General features: G+C 42.3%; 1 protein-coding gene across 1 annotated transcript in view; it reads left to right on the forward strand.

Annotated features, from left to right (window-relative positions):
* The first annotated feature begins 3431 nt into the window (after positions 1-3431).
* PEPD (peptidase D) overlaps positions 3432-22020 on the forward strand; it is a 159495-nt gene continuing 140906 nt past the window's right edge. Inside the window, exon 1 of the mRNA XM_035891534.1 lies at positions 3432-3634. Coding sequence (XP_035747427.1) covers positions 3432-3634 — 203 coding nt within the window. The remainder of the gene's footprint in view (positions 3635-22020) is intronic.

A 22020-nucleotide genomic window follows, 5' to 3' on the forward strand; every position in this document is an offset into this window, starting at 1 on the left:
GTCCCACCCTGGCCTTGAATTTTCCCGGGGATGGGGCCTCCACTACCTCTCTGGGCAACCTGTTCCAGTGTTTCACCACCCTCATTGTAAAGAATTTCTTCCTTATATCTAGTCTAAACCTACCCTGCTTTAGTTTAAAACCATTACCCCTTATCCTGTCACTGCTGGCCCTACTAAAAAGATTTTCCCTATCTTTCCTATAGGCCCCCTTTAGGTACTGAAGGTACCCTTTGCTGAAGGTACCCTTTGCTCCCCTTTGCTGTTGAAGTGCTGTGTGCTTCTTGATCTCTCTTGGTCTGGGATCGCACCTCATGCGCTCAGGGGAAGCGGGGTCAGGGATTTCATCCACTGCCAAGCAAAGGGTGCATTGCACAGCTCCATCCGCGCATCAGCAGAGTAAAAAATTTTGGTAAGATCTTTTTTTGCAGGGATGTGGGGGCAGACAAGCCAGGAGCCAAGTGGGGGTGTTGTCAGGATTTCTGAAAGTCCCTCTGGAGCTGCTGTGTTTCATCCCTTTTTTATAATCTGCTTGAGCTAAATGACACATTGATAAACTGTCTCGGATAAATAGTGTTTTCCAGACATTATCAGACAGTGGGGACTTTTTCAATGATCCTTTGTCACTGTTTAAGATCAAAAAGGTTTGTAACCAGTGAAATGTGAGGAAGAAAAAGCTTCTTGATATTGCAGCGAGTGTTTAAGTATCCCATTGTTTAGTTAACATGTTTTGACAGATGTGGTTTCAAGATGCATAACAGTCTGGGGGAAAAAAAAAAAAAGAAACCTATATAAACCTCATCAGTCGAGGATTGGAATTTAGATTTACTTCTTACTGAATAGACCTATTGTGTTGTACCATGGAGCTAGTGAAAATGCATAGCTATAACAGCACTTGGATTCAAAACACTATATACCAGGTGGACTTAGGCGGAGTGATCAGAATACTGAGTGTCACCGGTGGTTTACAATGAGACTGAGAGATTATTTGTTTTAGGAAGAAAGATGAGTAGGCCTGCTGTAAAAGTGTGAAGAATCTCTGATTGGGGGACATGTGGTAGACAGGCCAAACATCTTTCATTATGATTAAGCAATATCAAACACTAAAGTTGGATTGCTTGTTCTAGTGAAGCTGTTGCTCCCTGCGTGTCATGGCAAGTTAATCTGTGCCTCTGGCTCAGCAGTAGCTGGGGGATGAATTTTGGCATTTGGCATATATTTTATCACTTGTTCGCCTTCTCAGATTTCTCTATTTGAAGTAAGGTGTATGTGTGAGAACAGTCGCTCTGAGCTTTGATCCACTTCAGGATTTGACCCAGCGTCACTGTAATCTCTGCCATGCAGAACAGAAGGCTTTAAAGAAAGAGCATGGCACAATCTTCACCAATTTTGAGCTGGGCTTTGATAAGGTTTGTACTGCTGTTTGATTTTCCACATCCTGCAAGCTTCCACTTGTAGTACCTGCTGTGCTAGGGATTCAGAGGGGAATCTCAGGGGACCTCACCCATTACTGAAGTTCCAGCTTCTGATCTGGTCCTTGCCTTGCTCCCTGCAGAGGAAAGGTGACATGCAAGCATGTCATGCGAACATGTCACTTGCATAGGAATTCATCATTTTGAGCCTTTCCCAAGCAGTACAGACCTCCTAGCCCACTGTGAACAGAAGCAATAACTACTGCTAAACAACAATGTTTGTAAAACGGCAGGTTTTGGCTAAGTGAGCTTCCCAGCACAGTCCCTCCTTGTTGGCCAGCAGGGCCTTCTGGAAGGCTGGCCAGCCTTGGCTGCGGGGACATGCTGCTGGTACATGCATTTGGCAGAAAACCATACTGGGAAAAGCAGGCGCAGCTACTGATTTGGATGTAGTTACATTTGCTTACATTTGAACTGAGTTTGATCCTCATCTCTGTGGTAGTATTTAGGTTTCCGGTACTTTGCTGTGTCTGCCATGTGCTCAGGCCACCTACACACAGAGGCAATCCTGCAGCTCCTCAAGGCTTACAACAATCCTGTTAGTTATGGGTTTGTAGGGGGTTTGCTTTTTTCCCCCAAATACATTTAAACAACTAGCAGCATCATGCTCTGCTTTACTGAGCCAGTAGCAAAGGAACTGAATGCATCAGAAAAATACAGCAAAGATGGGGGGGATTGAACAACAGGCATCTTCTCATCTTACCGGCAAAGCCTTTACTGAAATATTTTTACAGAAAGAATTTGAATGGTTCTGACTTTATGCAGAGTAACATTAAAAATAAATGCATCCTAAGATTTCAGTCACTGGAATACTTCAGGCGCTGGCAGCATGTAAATAGACTTTCTCTTGTTTGCACGATAATTGCAGCGGTTTGGGTACTCCTAGGGTAAAAGGGGAATGGTCCTGATGGATGGAGTCAGGGTTGCCACCAGTGCTGTAAGTCCTCTCCTAGCTGCTAACATAGCTTGCTGCTGCTGTTTGTAACCAAGAAGGCCAAGGGCTGCCCAAGACTCGGGTTCCTGTGCTCCTGGTCATCTGCAACTTTCAACGTAGTGGCATGACATGAGCAAGAGAATGAAAACAAAAAAACATTGGATGTCTATAAGCATTTTTGAAAAATTGATCCAGTAAAATGTTCGATGAATATATTCACCAGTCATTTATGCAGCTCTATAAGCTGAAAATAAAGATGGGAAGGAGGAATGTGAATCATTATACACCTTATTCAAAATAAATCAAAAAAGTTGTCAGATCAATTATTTGTCAACTATGAATCGAGCAATTTTTTAGTCCTCTGTAGTAGTATGTCAGAGAACGACACTTAATTAGTGTTACCTTGGCTCACCAGTGCATGTTGTCTTGGCCTTGAAATTCTGTAGGCCAAATTATTAAGCTGCTCAGGTTCCTCATGAATTTGTTTGCTCATTTTGGCTATGCATTGCTAGACAACCAAATGGATGTATGTCACTGTTGGTTTTACTCCTGAAGTGTTTAATTTTACCTTATGCCCTTGGCAGATCCTTCATAGCAAACTGCTTGCTGAAAAATAATTTCTGTGAATATCTTCCCATTTGCTTCCATTTACTGTAGCTGATGCCTTGAAGATTTCTGTTCCTTCATCTCCTTGTTACCCATTTTGATTTAATTATTAGCCTGTAAATGTCCCTGAGAACATAAAAAATCTTGTCCAGATGGATTGATGGCTCATTATTAATAGAAATAGCTTTTCAGAACTCATTTGTACATTTTGCTGGTAGGTTCTGCCCTATTCTTAAGAGTTCACGTCTGCTCTAATTTGAGAAAAGACTTTGATTCTTAATTTTGTACCCAAATATGGGGATGCTAACTGACAGCATCTCCTTGCTTTCCTTTCCATTTTAATATACACAGCACTTAAAGCCAAATCAGGCAAAACCACTCATTGACTCTTTAACCATTAACTTGAGTGGAAGCTTTACCGAATGAGGATGGAAGGTTTTAATTTTTTACCAGTTTTGATGCTGCAGAAATATCGGAAGGCCACGTCCTATATCTCCCACGCCTTAGACGAGCATGATGGAGGACACAAGATCGCCAAAAAGAGGAGATGTCAGGCAGCAGAGTTGGCAAAAAGGCTGCAGGATATGGAAAGGGAGGATATACAGGCTTGGGAAGGAAGATCTAAGTACAGAAGTAGAAAGGAGACTTTGAACAAATGGAAAATCTCTCTAATACCCAGCACCAACAGTATCATCTTCAGAGGCAGCTTCTTATTTCACTTGGCTTTCTCAGACTCATGTACATGTAATATTTGATGACTTAGGCAGAAATAAGTCTATTTTCAAAGCTAATCTTTGCATTACATATTGAATCCATTATAGATTTTCTTCTACTTAAATGAAAAGCCTGCATGAATGGCTTAAAAAGAGAAAGAACTTACATCATAAATAGGACTGAGGCAGTTGCCTGAAAATTAGCATGAATATGTTGCAGTAAATACTGCCCCAATCAAATAACTGGTGATACTCAGTAGAACTATTCAAAGATCTCAGTATGAGTAAAAGAGACGTAAGTGTATTCTGCATTCTGTGGCATTTTGTGCACCTTTGTCAGGGGCAATATTTCCATAGCATTTAAAGGACACATTCTGTCTTTTTATGTTTTGATGCAGTCTCTGACATGAGAGCAAGTCCCACTTAAGCATTCTATTTGGAACAAGAATTTATGGTTTCTGTTTTTAAAAAAAAAAAAAAAAAAAAAAAAAGTGGTCCTTCTATGGAAGAGATGTGGAACTAAGATATTAATGAAGTCCTCCGTGACTCATAAGCCAATGCATGGAAGTACATGCCTCTGTGTACTGTATCCTCACAAGGACCTATCCAAAGGACGTATCACAACAGTTCTTCTGGTGGTTGCATGCATAGAAAAAGAAAAAAAAAAAAGGGCATAATCATGTCGTCATGTGGTTTCTTCACTCCGAACTACCACTCTACGTTGCAGACCTCACCTATGGAAGGGAATGATTTCCCAGTGGAGTGAAATAATTGGGTCAGGACTGTGATTACAGTGTAATTTTGCTTTGCTTTTTTTTTGGAAAAAAAATTTTTGGTTTTTTTTTTTAAAAAAAAAAAAAAAAAAAAAGTGGTCCTTCTATGGAAGAGATGTGGAACTAAGATATTAATGAAGTCCTCCGTGACTCATAAGCCAATGCATGGAAGTACATGCCTCTGTGTACTGTATCCTCACAAGGACCTATCCAAAGGACGTATCACAACAGTTCTTCTGGTGGTTGCATGCATAGAAAAAGAAAAAAAAAAAAGGGCATAATCATGTCGTCATGTGGTTTCTTCACTCCGAACTACCACTCTACGTTGCAGACCTCACCTATGGAAGGGAATGATTTCCCAGTGGAGTGAAATAATTGGGTCAGGACTGTGATTACAGTGTAATTTTGCTTTGCTAGTTAAGCCAGTATTTTATGCCTAAAGATTCAAGAATTTTGTATTGGTAACAGAAATGAGCAGACAGAACAAGAACAGCAAACCAAGTAAACTTGGAGCCATTCTAGGTATCATTTTTCCATTTTCTTTTCTTTCCCAGAGTTTGCTGGGCTGTGCAAATGCTGCCTTGTTGATGTTCCTATAGCCAATACTTTTTTCATGCTTGGTAACAAGCCTTTTCCACTTACCTTCTAGAACAGCATACTCAAAGTAAAACTATTATTTATTTATAGGACAAATGGGAAGGTACTTAGAGGAGATCAAGTATGTAGAATGAAATGGCAAGGTTTTCTTTTGCATCACGGATGGAAGTGATTTGCTGTCATCCCTCATTTGGAAGATCCTCCTCATTGTGGATGTCCTAACCCATCTATCCCCACGCAGAACACCCAGGCCTGTGTGCAGTGCGTTGTCATGGGTACCCATGCTTATCCATGAACTCTGTCAGACGGAGCCTAAACAATCACATACCTACACAGAGAAAAATTCTCTTTTCATCAAAAGAGCTGAATTTGTGCTCACGCTCCTCTCAGTCTCTGCAGAAGCTTGTTCACTCAAACACTGTAATATGGAGCCAAATGTCAGCATAGCTGCAGCTTTTTTGGAGGTGGGGGGAAGGATGCTTTTTCCCCAGAGGAGAGGTCTCCTGCCATAGACTGACTGCATTGGTCTTGTGACCTTGCAGAAATGAAGGACCTCCAGGAAATTGCGGGAAGGACCTCTAGGGAATTGCGAGGTTTGGTCCTGCCTCCTGGCTACTTCAGCATTGGTGGTTGTGGCCGACTGACTGCCTACCTGCAGGCTGCCAGCTCCTCTCCCTCTCCTAGGAGAAGTGGAAGCAGCAGATTGGAAGTAAATCAACACAAAAGAAAGTATCAAGTAAGGATCCAAGTTTCCTGCCCCCCCCCGTTCCACCTACTCTATAGATATTTCCCAGCCCGTGGCCTATGGGTTCCCAATTTTTGATGGAAAACACAGGCAGATCTTGAAATGTGACAGCGATTCAGAGGGAGGAAGGAGAGACTGCCAGATGGCTCTGCTTTGCACCTTCTTCAGTTTGCAGGATAACGCTTCGTGATTTGCCATAAATTTATCATTTTTCCCTATCTCTGTGCTGTGGAATGAAGCTAAACTGTTGGCCTCTTGGCTCCATCTTTCCACAGAAGTAGCAAAATGATGCAGTATCATGGAGGAAGAATGAAGAAAGTTTGTCGTCTTGTATGCGTATGCGCAAGGAAGGAGAGAAAATGGGGGTGGGGGGTGGTGTGGAAGGAGAAGCAGCTCATGAAGAATATAACTAGCAGAGCTGGAAACACCCCCTCACTGCCCACGGTGAGCATCTCGTTCCTCTGAGAGTCTGGCTGGAGGTGTCTTAAATCCATGAGAGACCAGAAGGAACTATTTATTCACACGATCATAATCTAAGGCGGAATTATAGCCTGAATTCATGAATTTTTTGGGATATATTATTTGCTGCTATACAAATCCAAGTGGCACTTTCTTCCCTAATTTTCTTTGCTCTCTTCCTCCTAGTGCAGCGTAAAACTGTGAAGCAATTCCACTGGGGCATGGTGGGCCACTAATCTTCACGCAGGGAGACAGCGGGATGTGCTGTGCTTTCAGATCTGTGTTTCATCGTCCTCCTCTGTCCTTCTGGCCTCTCTTCAGAGCTTCCACAGAGAAATTTTTAACCATGTTGTTATTCACTTTCCACACTGTAACTAGTAGGAGTGCGATAATGTCACAATATGTGATTATTTTTGGTGATTGTTACACCATAGTTATTTACCAGGGACTGAAGAGTAATAGGTCTATAAATACCCATTGCATGACCTTAATACAGCCTTTCTGGTTTTTGAAAATGTTAATTTTCTTTTATGATAATCTGCACAAATATAGTATCTATAGCAGAATGGAAGTCAGAAACTTGTAGTTAGGAGCTCTAATTTTTTCAAGTTCAAGAGAGAATTCAGCACAGAAAACATGTCAATAGGAAGCTTTTGGAGCATGTGTCACTTCTGCAGAGAAACTAAGTTTATGCATGTAATTTCCATATTCTGATAGAATTCTCAAACAGGCTTTTAAAATTATAGTCCTAAAATCTGAAGTGATGTTTTGGCACTTCCAAGTTCAAATCAAGTTTTGCGCACGCACTAAGCTCTGTAGCAGGACGCTGCGCCGGTACTGTCTGCACACAGAGCAAACGGCCTCCTGCAGCCTTGCTCCCCCACGTTTTGTGCGTGTTTTGAGCAGAAGTCTCCCTGTGTCACTGGTGGAAGGAGGAGTTCAGCCCAGGAGATGCTCCAGCTCGGCCTTCAGCTCCAAAGCTGTCCGCAGCTGAGGAAGGATTCAAGGCCCCATGTACCCCTGTGCAACTGCCCCGGTTCACTTCAAAGCAGTCGTTCCCAAGCCCCCCATGTCCTTTTGTCTCCCTTATTTGTGCCTTTTCCACTGTTTCGGTACCTGTGCAGCAGTACAACACACACAATGAAGTGTTCTGTCCCTGAGGACAATGAATTTTTTGCAGAGCCCAGTTTTTTGTCCATCTCCCAAAATAAACTGTGAGCTGCTCTGTGGGCAGGTCTCCTCCAGCGGGCCCCTTCAGGAAAGTCATGCAGTTGCATCAGGGGAACGGAGGCTTGATGTTGGCAATTGTATGAGCAGTTACCCATGCTTAATATTTTGGATGTAATCTAGATGCATTTTATAAATAAGTCCAAATGTAAATATCTATTGGTTTTACACTCCGAAACCTATGCTGCTTTTCGGTACAATGTTATCTTAAATGGCTTCCTACTGAGCAGACTGCCGTAACAACTTGCCCTCTGATCTGGCAGAAGTGCACATAATCCAGTATTTGCTATCATTTCAGATACAGATGTCTCAAGCATGCTGCTTTTGTTCAGAGACATCTAAACTTAGGTTTGGCTATAAATTCACTGTAAATGTGCAAGCAAATTAACTTCTACTCAGAAATGTATCTAAAGCATTAGTTTGCAAACAACTGTATGTGCAGAATTTTTGTTTTCTCAAGAGAGAAATGTGTGAACATGCAGCCTAGGTAAGAATAATTAAACCCTTTCTGGCTGCTCCTGTTTTAAAAGTTCTTCAATGCTACTGCAGTGGCTACAAGGACAAAGCTGCTTTTGCTACAGCACGTATCTAAATGGAAATAAAGATAGCTACAAGCATATGCACTATGCTGCATATGCGAGCTCTGGTCAGAATAATAGCTTTAATATAAGAATGCATACTTTCTCAACAGCTCCTGCTGTATTTTTGGTACCCCGACAGGGATTCCACACACTGAGAACAAATCCCTTTTGCTATCCAAAAATACCACTCAAATGAAAATTGTAATTTAGACACAAAGGCTGTGGTTTAAAATAATCTGTGCAGGTTGTAACAGGAGTCTGTCCTTAATAAAACATTGATCTCAGCCTTATTTGTCACCGTTAACATGGTTTTTCTAACAAAGTAAGAACTGTCTCCAGAAGGTCTGGTTTAAGCAATAAAGCAGGGTGAGGAGGTTCCCTATTTTCCAGACTGTCAGTTTGTTTTATGGGGGAAAATTGTATTAAGGCTACATTTAAACGGAAACTCAGCAAGAAGGCAGCACTGAAAATAAGCATCATTTTCAATCAACTAAGATTTGGAGGGGTTGTGGTTTTTATTATAAGACTTGGTGGCAAATCTGCTAGGACTAAAAATTTGAAGTTTTTGTAAAAACAAGCTTTGGTTTTTTTCAACTCCATCTCCAAAATGCTTTGAGGCCCTAGAGTGAATTGAGGTAGTTCATTTGATGCAGGAGGTCTTTTCATTGCACTTTTCATAGTTCTGAGCAGTATGTCATGACCGTTGTCACGACAGGTGGGCTCAGCCCTGGGCAGATGAGGAGTTCCCCGGGAGGCTGCTGCGGTGCCAGCTGTGTGTACCCAGTGCCTGACCACTCCCTGACCCATGCTGGGATGATCTGGAGCTCTCTCTTCTGGGGAGTGCCCCACAGAGCTCCAGCTACTGGACCTTGGAAATAAATAAAGCAAGGCTGTGTGTACATGTGCACGCACCCCTCCATTAACTAGTGTAAAGACATCCATGGTGTTAGAGTACGATCTGGCTTAATCATTGCTGCATGTGAACAAAAGGACTCTATTTTGTAGATTAAAAAAAATCTGGTGAGGGTGAGTGTCATCTGTTTCTCGTTGGCTCTGAGAACCAGTCCAACATTGCCTTTCTTTAAGCTTTCACAGCACAGGTCTGTCACAGTAGCAGCGGATCATACTATGACCAGTACTGATTGTTCCAGGGGCTACACAAGGCGGTAGCTGTTGCAAACACTGTGATCATTTCACTTTTCCACATATACACTGCTTTTATGAAGATTTTAGAAAATCACGAATAAATAGTTTTAATCAAAGGAACATGGGTGAGAGAGTCAACCATGGTTATGTACGTGTAGGCGAGAACAGAAATCTTGCACCTGGTATGGGGAGGCTTGTGCGTTTGTATCACCCAGCCCATCTGTTTATCAATATTATGATTGCTCAAGAAAAACTCTGCATTTTTAAACCCTTAGTTTTGACTTTCGTAGTTTTTTCAGCAATTTATATATGATTGGCAGAACTTTGGATATAAAAGCCTACTTCAAGCACAGAAATGTTAGATCAGTCATGAGATTTTATAGCTACTACATTTGGATTCTTTTCACTTGCCACCTAATGATGAAATGCTGGGGATTCCCATTTGCAATCCGTCTGAAAAAAAACTTGGCAAGAGAGTTACACAGTATTTGTATACTTCGATATACATTTTGTGCTAACCTGATACCACATATGGTCTTCATGAAGAGCACAAATACTGCAAGGCACACAGTCATGAATCCTGCATTTGCAAGATGGGTGCAACCCTGGGTTATGGCTCCTGGGTGAGTGAGTTGTGCTGGCTGGTTGCATGTGCTCTTCAAGCTGGCTGTACGTGGGCAGTCATACGCCTTAGCCTCGACTCCCTGTGTGGAATGGCCTGATTTAGTGCTGGCTCGTCCAAGGGATAGCAGGGGTTTGACACTGCATGTCTGAGTACACCCTTAATTACGTTACTCTTTCTCTGCTCCTTACTGGTGAAGATATTTTTTCATTTCAGTGATTGAAGTCTCTGTGGCATCTAACCAGTGCCTCACACAATAAAACTGTCGGTCCTTTTATCTCTTTGTTATTCCTTAAGCAATCCGATTCTCTATTTTTCATTTCATATGTACATTGGCTGAAAACCTTAACAATATTACGCTGTAGGTTTTATCTCTTTTATGAGGTAGATTGCTCCAGTGCCTTTCCAAATAATAGCTATTCCTTCTGCAGGTTCTTTGCTTGAGACTTTAAAGTCTTTGTGTATCTCCAATTACCACCTGCTAATCCAAGAGTATAATCAATCTAACACCTCCATTGTATTAGAAATGGTTTGGATGTTTTCTCTAATTTCATCTCATTTGCAAAATTTGAAATGCAGATTTCAAGTCCATCAGTTGATCATTTCCATATATGATAGTAGAGTAGAAAGACTGAGTTCAGAAGTTCAGGCACATAACTTATTTCTAAGCTCTTTTTGGGTTACATGTTATTTATGCTTTCTGCTTAGACCTTCTCTTCAAAACCTTGTTAGTCACATTTGATGCTTTGAAATTCTTTCTGCTGGGGTTTTCTCTTCTGGTAAATTTTTTTTTTTTTAAACTTTTTTTTAAAAAAAAAAAAAACAAAAACAAACCAGTAGAATCTCTGTTTTCCCATGCTGGTAATAGAAGAAATTAGGGCACAAGGGTCAACCAAAGCCTTGGATCGGTTGGAGTCTTTCAGTGAACTTCACTGAGTTTTGAATTAGGTCTTGAAAAAGGGGGATAGCAGTAACCGAGGTGGCACCTCGTCACCCTTGGCATGCCTGTTTGGACAACAAGGACTGAATAAAGCAAGGTAAAATTGGCTACCTGCTCTCCCTCCAGTGTTGTGTGGATAGGTGGATGTATAGTATTTGATTTGAAGTATTTCTGTAGTGTTTGGGGCACTTGATATTCCTATATACTACCATTTTGCCACCAAAATATTCACCTTCAGCCAGTGAGCCTCACAATGTTCACTTGGAGATTTTGATAATTGGATTTTTGGGATGTATTTAATGTATTAAAATAGCATAAATCTTCTCTCTTTTACTTTATTTTTCTAACCTGACTTTAAATTTTTTTTAAGGCCAAATCACTGCTGCTTGTACAGTCTGCATGTGTTTGAGAGGAAACGTTTGTTCAGACATTTGGATCAATACTGTCTTTCCATGGAACATCCCTGAGCCTCTTTCATCCGCAGGTACAGCAGCACTCTCACACCAGGCACCTGCCTGTGGACACCCACGCATTGCTTGCTACTTCTTTCCTGGCTTTTTAAGGAAAGACCTATTGGTCAGATTGATTCTTGGCTAAGATCACATAGCTTCAGCCAGAAAAGCAATGATATTCATGTTCTCTTCCCCAGGAGCGGCTGGGAATGCCTGTTTGAACAGAAGATACTGTCTGTACAAAAGCTGCCTCCTGCATGGGGTTGGCCGGGAGCTATTGCTGCTATCAAATGCTTGCAAGGAGAGGGGAGGGTGGGAGGGAAGGAGGCATGCTGCCTGCTCCTGGGTGACCGGCAGGGCGTCTGCGCTGCGTGCTCTGGGGAAGAGGAAGGGAGGGAAGGAGACCCCTAAGCTGCTGAGGAGTTGAGCCGGTGTTTGATAGTGTAGAGATTAAAGGTTATGTGTCTCTACATTCTCACTGATTTTGCTGAAGTCACTGGAACCTCTCAGGGACCCAGCTGGCTGTGCAGGCACAACAAATTGCAGAACTGAACCTAGCTGATTATATCTGAAATTGTCTTTAAAATGGTTAATCCATTTTCTGAAGGTCCATCATGTTAGTAGAAATCCAGTATCTTTACTGAATCTATTTTTTGTGTGATCCTGTGTTCAGAAGAGAGCTTGTTAAACTTCTATTTGTACTGTTCATCCCATCAAGGTTGCTTATCATTGTTGCACAAGAAAAGGAAACATATCAAATGAAAAAAATCCATTTTATAGTTGGCAAATGCCTGTATTTTGTCTTTGTATGATGTGTTGTCATTCATCATCTAACCTTGGGGAAATCACGGGCACTCTAACAATGTAAGAGGCCAATAAAAAAGAAAATGATTTCAGTAAAATTGTAGCTAGGGATATGTAAAAGAGAAATGCCCCTGGGTAATAAAAATTACCCATGCATAATGGCTGTGAATGTATCAAGCAGGCGTACTGTATACAGCGTGCCGCACCGGCTCAGCTACAGGATGTCCCTGCTCACCAGGCTTGGGCTTACAAAGACAACGGGGGAGAGAGAGAGTTGGGAGAACAGGAGGTCAAGCCCAAAGCAAAGGACTGAGAATCCAAGTACTTGGTAAGTGCTCGCGTGTCTTTACCTATCTCTTTTGCCTCTTTGTTAGAGCTGTCTCCTTTGATCTTGCCTTTCTCATTATTACTCTCCGCTACAGAATTTGGGCTCAGTTCCAAGGTCGAGGCCTGCTCCTGCTAAACATCTCCCATATCCTTCCCCCGTTAGTCAGCCTGTCTCATTAGAGTCTGGCAGGCTTGCACTGTGCTGTAGCAATGGCATTCCTCACTCTTTCTTCAGTGCACTGTAGGGACCGTGCTTCTCTCCAGTTAATAGTCGGATACATTTTCTACCATTGTCCCCCTTGGGCTCAGCTGGCATAGCTTTAGGATGCTTCTTAACGTACAGCTCTTTAGTCCTCACTTTAGTTTTTTGAGGACCTAGCCCCGATCCATGCCTCAGCTGTGGCCCTAAGTCTTCTGGACAAAGCAGCAGTCTTTTGCAAGAAACTGCTTTTCTCAGCAAGTCCTCTTCTGACAGATTGTGATCTCAGCAAGCAGCGCGGCTCAGGGTGGAGGCTTGATGTTTACTGGATGTTTTAATTTCATAGTTTATACTTTTGTTTATTGCACTTTTTGATCTTGCTGACTCTCAAGCTTGTGAGAATTACAAATCTAAGATTAGGGTTAGGTCAATAGGGTAAATTAGTGGGACTATGTTCTTCCTCTTAGCCAGAAGTTACGATACAGAGGGCATTTGATTGCCTGGGGCGACTGCCTGTCCTGCTGGTCTGAGCAGCCCCTAATGAGCAAGAGCGACATGCATAAAACAAGTCACTGTTGATAAGAAACTGTTGCAAACAAAGCGGTAGTTCTGCCAGCTAGCGCTGGGGCTGTTGGAAAGGTCCCTGAACTTTGACACTAAAGTTAGAGAAGTCTTCCAGAAGCAGTAAGTCAGAGCTCTCGTGGCACATAAAGCTCTTTGCAGATAAACAAGTCCAGACACAATCCCTCCTCCTCTTCTACTGCACATCACCCCAGTGACTGTTTATTAATAGGAGTCTCCTTCTTTTCCATGTGACATTTTCCATTTGCAATGACATAAAGGATTCACAGTGAAGGCCAGACCTTTCCCCACAGCAGCCACTGCATTTACTGGCTCCCTGCCTCCTCCTCCTTGTCCACCACAGCAAATTTAAGCTTCTTGTCTTCATCTGCGTAGCCTGTCACAGCTCCTAGTGTGAGCAACTGTGAATTTTCTCTTTGAATCAGGCTGTTGCTGAATCAAGTCCTTTGTATCTCCTTTTTCTGATTTTAAAAGGGTTTAGTTAATCCTGTTGGCACAAATATTCGAGCCAAAAAGCCGGGTAAATGAATCCATGATGAGCTCTGTGCTGCTGTAGGTGGCTTCCTCCGGTACTGAGCTAGGTGGTTTAAAATTAGCCGGGGTACCAGTATGCTCCAGCACAGTCATTTCTGTGCCTGGAGCAGAGACATGCCCAAGGAGTCTAAATTAGAAACAACTTTCCTGATTTTATTCCAGCTGCGCCAGCTGTTTGTTTATGTAGATAGCCAAACAGCAAACACCCACAGAGTTGTTAACTCTGCAAATCTTCAGTAAGTATTTCCTAAACTACTGCTGACAAATTTCTGACGAGACCTTAATCTCTGTAAAATCTATTGGGTGTTGTCAAAGCACCATTAGTCAGCCTGTCATCAGGCCCGCTTTGTGGTGTGACTCAGATTTGCTTTCCCATACTTACGGCAGAAAAGTGAAACTGGGAAAACCTCACACAGCGAGGGAGCTGTGCACAGCTCGGAGCCACCGATGAGCTAGTGGAGGGTACTGAAACGCCCTAAGATGTGATTTCAGAAAGAAACCTGAACCTGGAGAGGTTTCTCCTTCTCTTTTGTTTATATATTTGGAGATATGTGAAAATGACCTCTTTTCAGTCTTGGGAAAGCAGAAGATGTTACTGGTTTTCTGCCCCTGCTCCACAGAACGCAAAAGGGGAAGGGCAGTATCACGAAAGGGGTGCCTCACGGTTAAAACATGCAATTAGCAGAAAGTAAAACAACACACAAAGTCAGGTCCTAAATTAGCACTTCTGTGTCATGTTTCATTCTGGTTTATACCTGCTGATATTCAGTATAAACCCCTAAATGTTTTCACTGAGAAGGGAGCTGGGGCTGGAGGAGAGCAGGCTGCCTGCTACACCGTGAAGCATCCCAGAGCGAAGCCTGCGCTTTGCTGCTGTTTGGCATCTCCCCAGTTCTGGAACTCAGTAGAAAACTACGTTATTTTCTGAAGCGGAATTCTTTATCTCTGGCCGTCATACGATGCCAGCCTGGACTAGAAGAGTTGTTGCTGTCAACAGTAATAGTAGCAAAAAAGTTACTACATCTTCTGAAAATCAAAACAAAACAAAACCATCACCTTTCCTGCCAGCATAAAAAGCAAGGACACCAGGCAACAGTTCAAACAGAGCCCCTGCATACAAACAAACAAAGACGCCTGTCAGGGCTTAAGGGGGGAAAAATGGCACAGCTGTAGCACCACATTAGTGAAATTGTATGAGCCTTTTTATTTTCAAGGATGCAGACAGATGCCACCTGAAACACGGGATGCTTGGAAATACCACACACACGCACACAATTAATCCACACACGTTCTCTGAGCTTCCTTTCTGAATCTCCTTAGCACAAATTACATTAGCACTGCTAATGCTGATGGAAACCAAGTGAAGCTGCTTGCGGAATAGCTTAAACTTGTACAGAACTGAAGAGTAGTTCAGCAAAAGAGCGTTTTTGAGACAGCAAATACCCATTTCTTAGAAATCACATCTACATTTGTGACTGTGAAGTTAAAAACAAACAATGATATTTGAATTTAGAGGCTGGGCAGCAGAGGATGGTGAGTGTGGATATTATTTTTGTTGCCCAAGTTGAATCTGATTGAGCCTCATTTTCATGCAGGCATCCAAGTCACTCCGCAAACGCCTGTGCCCAGCGTGCCTTCTGCAGGGAGGCTGCCAGCCCGGGGCACCGAGCGGACAGGTATGCGCTCTGGAAGTGAGGGCTGAGGTCTCTGCAGTGAACTGTCTCACTCTTATCAAACCGGTAGTCTTTGAAAAATGCCTGTAAATATGACCCATTTTAAAAATAAATGGTAGTTAGTTGATTCATTAAAAGGCAAAGAGGCGTGTAACATCCTTAGTGCACTTTGTACTTTTGGCACAGTTTCCACCGCCTGGGAGAAAGGCTGTATTTTGTCTTTTGGGGAGAGAGCGGTTGTGTAAAATACCCATTTTTTTACAGTTCAAAAGATAATTGAATTCCCTGATTCACAAGCTCTTGGTTTTTATCGTCTCTGTCCTCTAGCATGTTACTGCACAATCCCCTCTGTTCCTTCCTAAGCTGCCAGGTTAGAGCTTGCTCATGGGAGTGGGCTTTGGACACTGGGTAGCATAAGCGGTCTGACCAAACTGAAATGGTGCTGCAGTCACAGGACATAAGCTGTGAGTAGATAATCTGATGGCCAGTTGCTTATCACTTTAGTTTTAAACTGAAGCCAGGAGCCAGCTGGGTTAAATTTCCAGTCAGATGCAAAGGAGAGGAGTGGTTTGTGCAAGTAGGAAGTCATGTGTCTCATCTTCTGCTGTTGGCACTGAGGGCTAACCCTGGGAGTCACTTTGGGATAGGAACACTGACGACTTTCAGCCAGGAATGGCGGCACCACTGTGTTCATGGTGGTGGCAGACATGGCTCCATGGCAACCTCGTTGTCACTCGTCCCTCTTAGACTGACGGTTGCCACACAACCAAACAGTGTAAGAAAGGAAAAGCTGAAGAAGCGGTGGTTTCTATCATTAGAGGGCAGCATCAGAAGCAGCAGGTCTCTCTTTCCTGGCAAGGAGGATAGGATTGTTTCAAGCAGAAAAAGGAAATGTTGCCCATGCAAAGCCTGAAAGAACTAATTTCAGGTAACCTAGTATGTCTGTCTAAGAGAAACCAATTTCTTCATCATCAACAAAATGCAGATCTTGATAAACCAGTGGCTTAAAATTTTAGTGCCATATTTCAGAGTGGAAAATACTTTCCACATAAACAGTAAATAATTAAAGAGGATTTCCTTACCAAAAAAGTAGAAAATCTGACTTTAAATCAGTGTGAAGATATGAATCATAATCTGCAAAAACCTAAAGGCATTAATCTTTTGAGAAAATATTTACATAAGCATATTATAAGCTTGTTTGGGGATTTGTTACGCACTGGGTGGAGAGTATATTCTGCAGACAGTAATGAAAGAAAAGATTTGTAAACATGTTCCGTATTACAACTGTACGATATATTGCAAGGGTTCAGGTAAATTTGTGGTACCACAGGGAACTTGCATGAGAAGTAAAGCTTTCCCATTGTACAATTGGTCATGTGTTCATACGTGCAGGCTAGATGAAATTTTCTGTCACACAATACGGGAACTTCATCAGCTTCTACTCCAGAAGATGGTGCAAAACACCTTTAGTTTTGCCTTTCAAAATACAGTCAGTGTGCCACTCCTCTTTCTTGAAAAAGGCTGTGCCTTTGAAAATGAGAAATGCTGAGGAAATATATCATGAGTAATGTGAAGGAATTTTGTTTTCAGATGTGTCCGCAGTAACATTGGTAATGCTTTTGGGGTTACGGCTGCAGTGATACTTACTACATTCACATCCTAAACCCAATGTTGTAAAATTTCACTACCGCACTTTCTGTAAAACTTACTTAGAATCAACAAAAATGTCCATCTATCATACTAACTAGTAACAGTTATAAAAAAAGAAAATACAGGATAGTGGCTTATCTCTTACACCTGGCAGTCAGCCATGACTGAACTACACTCACATCACACAGCACGTTTTTTATGTAGTACAAGGGCACACAACTCTTAGAAAAACATAAAAGGAGTCATGGTGCCGGGCATTATGCAAAGGACACACAGACAGGTGTAAACTGTGCCTTCATGGCCATGGGTTAGCAAAAATCCCAATACATGAGCAAACAGACTGACAATCATTGAGAAGTCTACTTTTATTGAAGCAAAACAATATGTTGCAATATAAAAAAATTGATTCTTTCAAGCTGCCAGAGGTATTAGAGAAACATTACAGAGATCATCACATTGGCCACTGATTCTTAAAAAAACCCAACAAACCAAAAACCCCACTAAAAAGAAGTCTTCCAAGCAGTTTTGATAGTGCTGTTTTAATACATTTTTATGAGATAATAGTTTCTGCGGCAGCAAATTATAAATACAGATGGCCAGATTGATTAAAACGAAACAATGACAGTCTACACTAAGGAATTGTGAAAGAAATACACACCGCCAAATTATAAAATTTTGTGAAGATCAATCCATAGCCGGAGAAACTGTCTTAGACTTCCTGATCCTTGATGGGCACATTTTGTCTATACTAGATTTTCTTACTCTGACGTGAAAGTCAATGGGGAGAGTAATGAGGCAATGTAATGCCTTACCATTCTTGTCTTTTATAATAATTTAGTTCAAGCAGGCTTTGGGAAAATGATGCTTTTATTTTAAGATCCAAAAGATTAATACATCAGTATACATTTAATGCTTGAGGGAAAAATTACTCAAGATTGTTTCATGATGAAATGCCAAAGGCAGATGTTTTTCTTCAATCTGTTACTTTGAAAGGACCTTGTAATCTTAATTCCAAGATAAAGGCTTGTGGCCATTGTATCAAACAAGGGCAGCACATGCATCTCCTTCAGTGATTAAATGCTAGGGATCTATGTATAGTAATTCAATGAAAAAAACCCCAACAGTATTAACACATTTTCACATAGGAAACTATAGAAATACTTTGGTCTGCCAGCTGATTCTACAATGTGTAAAATACTTTTGCTCATATACCTTCAAACTCTATCTGTTGTTCTCTGCCTAGCCAATGCTCTCCCATCCAAGTGAAGAAGGTCACAGAGCATCTCAGCCAACAGTGCTCTAACTTCCAAAAATTTGAGGGAATACTCAGCAGAAAAACAGATCAAGCTGAACTTAAAAAAATTTGTGCACTGATAAATCAGCATTTCCTGTTTTTTCTGGTTTTGTGGTGGCATGTATAATATGGAAACTTTCTAGATAATTAGGAAGTCAGCTGAAACTTGTAGTGTAATCATATATCTAGGTAAGGATTTACTAAGCAGAGCCTGTGGTGACCATAGTCACTCAGCATTAGACCCTGTCCCCTGCTTCATGTCATGACATTGGAAGGTCAAGACTTCCTAGTATGGTACCATGTTCTCAGTGTTGCTCTGCTGTTGCCTCATGGCAGCCCCAGATGATCAGGTCTCTTGCCAACTGCGTCTCCCAAAGCAGGATAGAAGCTCAAGCACTGTGCAGCAGTCAGAGTATTTAGCTCTTCTTTTGACACCCAGCCTGGGCTGGAGGCCTGAAGGAAGGGGTGATGCTCCCCTAGCACATGCTGTCATCACAGCTCCAGCATCCTTCCTTTTCCCCCAGTTCATATTTGGACTGTATCTGCCCCTGCTAGAATAGATTTTTCATCTATTGTACTGTAAAACCAGGGGAAAATATCTTGACCTGTACTCACAACAGTTATGTAATTTTCATGTAATAAAAGGAGGGTTTATTAACCTAACATTATTTCTTTTCGGCTAGGATAACAGAAGTTGTAAATGCCCTCACTGACAGTGCTAAATTCAGATCCTGCCTGGACAGCAGTATAAAAACTCAAAATATAGAGGGACGAACCACAGTAGAAAAATACTGGTACCAATTTATCAATGCTGGTTTAAGTGTAAAGTGACCAATTTTTACAGTAAATTTTCCATTAGTATTTCCAAAGTCTTTTCTGCCAGGTGAATGTCTGCATCGGAAAATTTGAGTAGTTTTTATAATAAGAATAAAAAGAGCTTCTTATGTAATTTAGTTACTTTTGGCTAACTAGTACATAGCCTGAGGAGAGACAGAAGGTCCTACGAGGAGCAGGAGTACAAACTGCATAGGAGCTGGGAGGAAATACACGGCCAAGTCTCAGAGGTGAGGGAAAGGAAATTTTCCAAGGGACCCTCGGGGACTGTCTACAGCTGGATGTAATTCAGAAAGACACTGGCTGGATTCAGAGCAAGACTGCAGGACTGCAGTTGCTCCCCTCTCCCCAATGCAAGGACACAACAGGCCAGGGGATGCTTGTGTTCAAGTGCTTTTTTGTTTTGCTTTGCCTCATTCTGCAGATTTGAATTTTCTCTATTTAAGCAGCACGTTGTCCTACTTAGTGTTTGAATAATGGTTTAAGATTGAGAGCCCTTACCATGCCTCTGGTGTGCTCACATGGCAGATTTAAACCAGATTTTTGACCAAGAATCTGGCCAGTGCAGGATCCCATCACAGTGTTGCATCTCTTGCACACCCAGACTGCTACGGTGGGGATTCTGAAGATGCCAAAAGTGCAAAATCAGGCCTCCAACATGAGAGAGGATGCTCCTGACCATGGAGAGAAGTCCTACTGGGAGATAAGTGACAGTAATGGTCAGTCGAACCTCGTTTTAGAGGGAAATGCTCTAAACTAGTCTCTCAGATATTAAGGTCTACCCCTGCATGATCTCAGTGGCAGAGTCAAATACAGTACAGTGAGAATCAGAATTATCTGTGTGGGCAATAAAGCTGGTCTTGCTGCCAGTATCATTCCTGTGGCTGGCATTTCAACCGGCTGCCAGTACAGCCACCTTGCAAATCAGTTTAAGTTGTGCATAGTGTAGAAGTTTCAGTCTTTCAAATCCTGAGCTGGGAGAACAGGATATTTTAGTTAACAAACAACATAAAATAAAATGTTTGGTTTGGTTTGTTTTCCTAAGGAATGGAGTCTTATTTTCTGTGCAGATTTAATACAATGCAGGTAACTCTTCTAAATCTCAGTGATTTTTTTTTTGGAGGGAGGGTAAAATGACCAAGGGGAAGAGATGAGGAAATTAAAATAAACAGGACGAAGAGTCCCAGAAAACCCATTTTAGAGAGCAGATGCAGGAGACCTTTTCTCTAAGGAGGGCAAGTGTACGGGTAGGCAAAAAGGAGATGGGAAGGATGAATGCCCATAGCCACTAATGACAGTATTTGGAAGAGTGCCTTGAAGGCTTTAGCCTTTTCTCTATTCCTGACAGGAGAAGGAAAGGCCAGGTGAGCTTCCCTGCCTTCTCCCACTAATTCTGCTGGAGTCTAAGCAGAAGGGAGCACCAATAGGGGACTGAAAATGGGAAAATATTTTGTTCCAGTTTACATTAAAAAACTTTTTCAGTCTGCGTAACCTGGAGGAAGTTCCTTGAAATTCAACAGCTTATCAATGATAATGTCTAAAATGGGGTTTTATCCGTTAATCTGGAGCCAAAAATAAGTATTGTTCCTTGTCAAATGGGCAGTCTGTGAAAGAAGCTTCTGATTCTTTCATCACATGTTTTGTAGTAGAAGTCTGTGACCCTTGGGTATAAAAACATAAAGAGCTAGAGGATGACTTTTCTGGTTTTCTTAATTTACACACTCCAGACTTTCTGAAACCAATCTTTCCCTGTGATTGCCCTGCAGCTTTCACACACCGCATCAGAGCCAGCTGTACATGAGTAGCTGCAGTTTTCTCCCAACTTCTAGTGGATGATTTGGCCAACCAAAAAAGGGGGTTAGCATGCACGTTTCTTAATAACAGTGCACTGATTTGTTACAACAAACATTAACTTCAAGCTCCATGTATTTTATGATCCTCCTCCTTTCCCCTCTTCTCGCTGCCCTGCATTCCTCTCTTTCCCAAGCACTTGTGGTGGAAGCAGACCCTCCAGGTGCATTAGCCAAATACTTTGTGTTATCACGGTACATACTTTTGAGATCAGTGCCAGAAAACCAGAGAAGTGGCATTGGCCAGTAGCAGCAGAGCGAGGACTCGTGCTTTCCTTCCCGGAAGGGAGGGCAGTGGTACCTGTGACGGGCTGCCAGCTCAGAGCAGTGCTTACCTCTGTTAAGGCACAGAGCAGCGAAACAACGTAGTCAGGTCACAGAGCAGAGTTCCTCTCCCATTCTTTATTTCATGCTTCTGCGTATTTTCTTTTGCTGCTGCCTGGCAGTTACTCGCCACGCGAACCCTGGCCTATGAATTGTTGGTTTCTTCAGGTAGCTTACAATTTTGCAGCAGGAACAAGTCAGCTCGAGTTCTGAAGAATTCTGTGTGAATATGAGCAAAATTCAGCAGAGTGGGGCAAGTGCAAGGACTGGTGTTGGCTACAAGCAGACCATGCCCGAAGGTTGTTGTTAAACACCTTCTCCATTGCAAAATGCAAGTGGAAAGCACCTCTTACAGGGATTATAGCAGCACAGTACATTGAATGGATTTTTTGAGCATTGATTTAGGGGAACTCTGTTGTAAGAGACGGCAATCCCTGTAAAAGGTTGTATTTCCATTACATAGCTTTTAGCTTCGAGGGCTCTGTTTTTCATATGAGAAGCCAACATAGGAGGTGAGGGTTACAGAGCCCCCTCTCCAGGTTGGGGTGCAGCTGCAGAGCCTTCCCAGTGAACGCCACCCCTCAGGTGCCAAGGAGCCCCAGTCCCGGCCCTCGCCGGGGCCTTGCCCCTGCCGGATCGGCGCCTGAAAGCCTGCGGGGAGGAGCAGCCTGCGGGGACGCTGGCG

This window comes from Egretta garzetta, unplaced genomic scaffold (genome assembly GCF_000687185.1).
Source record: "Egretta garzetta isolate BGI_Z169 unplaced genomic scaffold, ASM68718v1 scaffold23, whole genome shotgun sequence".
Taxonomy (NCBI): Eukaryota; Metazoa; Chordata; class Aves; order Pelecaniformes; family Ardeidae; genus Egretta; species Egretta garzetta.